Source organism: Lepidothrix coronata, unplaced genomic scaffold (genome assembly GCF_001604755.1).
Source record: "Lepidothrix coronata isolate B3197 unplaced genomic scaffold, Lepidothrix_coronata-1.0 Scaffold775, whole genome shotgun sequence".
NCBI classification, from domain to species: domain Eukaryota; kingdom Metazoa; phylum Chordata; class Aves; order Passeriformes; family Pipridae; genus Lepidothrix; species Lepidothrix coronata.
In genome coordinates, this window is record NW_016690955.1 from 3,476 (window position 1) to 4,685 (window position 1,210).

General features: G+C 56.4%; 1 protein-coding gene across 1 annotated transcript in view; it reads right to left on the reverse strand.

Moving 5' to 3' along the window:
* Nucleotides 1–1,178, reverse strand: part of CUNH8orf82 (chromosome unknown C8orf82 homolog) — a gene marked incomplete at its 3' end in the record, with an annotated part of 4,647 nt that extends 3,469 nt beyond the window's left edge. Inside the window, exon 1 of the mRNA XM_017840065.1 lies at nucleotides 1,019–1,178. Within this exon, the coding sequence (XP_017695554.1) occupies nucleotides 1,019–1,166 (148 nt within the window). The remainder of the gene's footprint in view (nucleotides 1–1,018) is intronic.
* Between the last annotated feature and the right edge of the window lie 32 nt (nucleotides 1,179–1,210).

Below are 1,210 nucleotides of genomic sequence, written 5' to 3' on the forward strand. Positions count from 1 at the left end.
TTAAGAGATTCTTGGATCAGCTCCCGGGATGGAGGGATTCAGGGATGAGCTCCTGGGACAGAGGGATTCCTGGATGAACTCCCAGGGTTAAGAGATTCTTGGATCAGCTCCAGGGGCAGAGGGATTCAGGGATGAGCTCCAGGGATGGAGGGATTCAGGGATGAGCTCCTGGGATTGAGGGATTCCTGGATGAACTCCCAGGGTTAAGAGATTCTTGGATCAGCTCCCGGGATGGACGGATTCAGGGATGAGCCCCCGGGGTGAAAGGGATTCCAGGAGGAGCTCCAGGGATGGAGGGGTTTAAGGATGAGGGCCTGGGATTAAGGGGTTCCTGGCTCCCGGGATGGAGGGATTCGTGGATGAGCTCCAGGTATGGAGGGATTCAGGGATGAACTCCCAGGGTTAAGAGATTCTTGGATCAGCTCCAGGGGCAGAGGGATTCAGGGATGAGCTCCAGGGATGGAGGGATTCAGGGATGAGCTCCTGGGATTGAGGGATTCACGGAAGAGGCCCCGGGATTTCGGGATTCCTGGATGAGCTCCAGGGATTGAGGGATTCACGGAAGAGGCCCCGGGATTGCTGGATTTTCGGATGAGCCCCAGGGATTGAGGAATTCACGGAAGATGTCCTGGGATTTTGGGATTTCGGGATTCGCTGCCGGGACCGAAGGATTCCTGGATCAGCTCCCGGGAACCGGGGCTGGAGTCGGGAGGGGTTCGGGAATCCAAGGGAGGATTTGCCGCCGGATTCGGGAATTTCCGAGTTACCGAGGGAGCGGGTAATTAGCGAGGGGCAGTTAATGAGCTCATCAATATGCAAATGAGGCGTCACCCGCAGAGGGGACCAAGGGGGGCGGTTCCCGTTTTTCCCCCTCCCCCTTCCCGGGGCTCCGATCCCACAGTTTGGGAGCAAATCCCAAATTAACGGGATCCCAATTAATTAATTAATTAATGGCCGGATGCTAATTAATGCTGGGGCTGTAATGAGGGCCGGGGGCGGGGCCAGGGGGGGGCGGTACCTTTGAAGCAGGTGATGAAGTTCTTCACTTTGGTGTCATCCAGGAAAAGCTGCGGAAAAGCGGGAAGAGGCCTCAGGACACTCCGGGCTGGCCTGGGACCCGTTTGGGATCCGTCTGGGATCCGTTTGGGATCCATTTTGGGATCCATTTTGGGATCATTGGGGATTCATTTGGGATCCATTTTGGGATCCA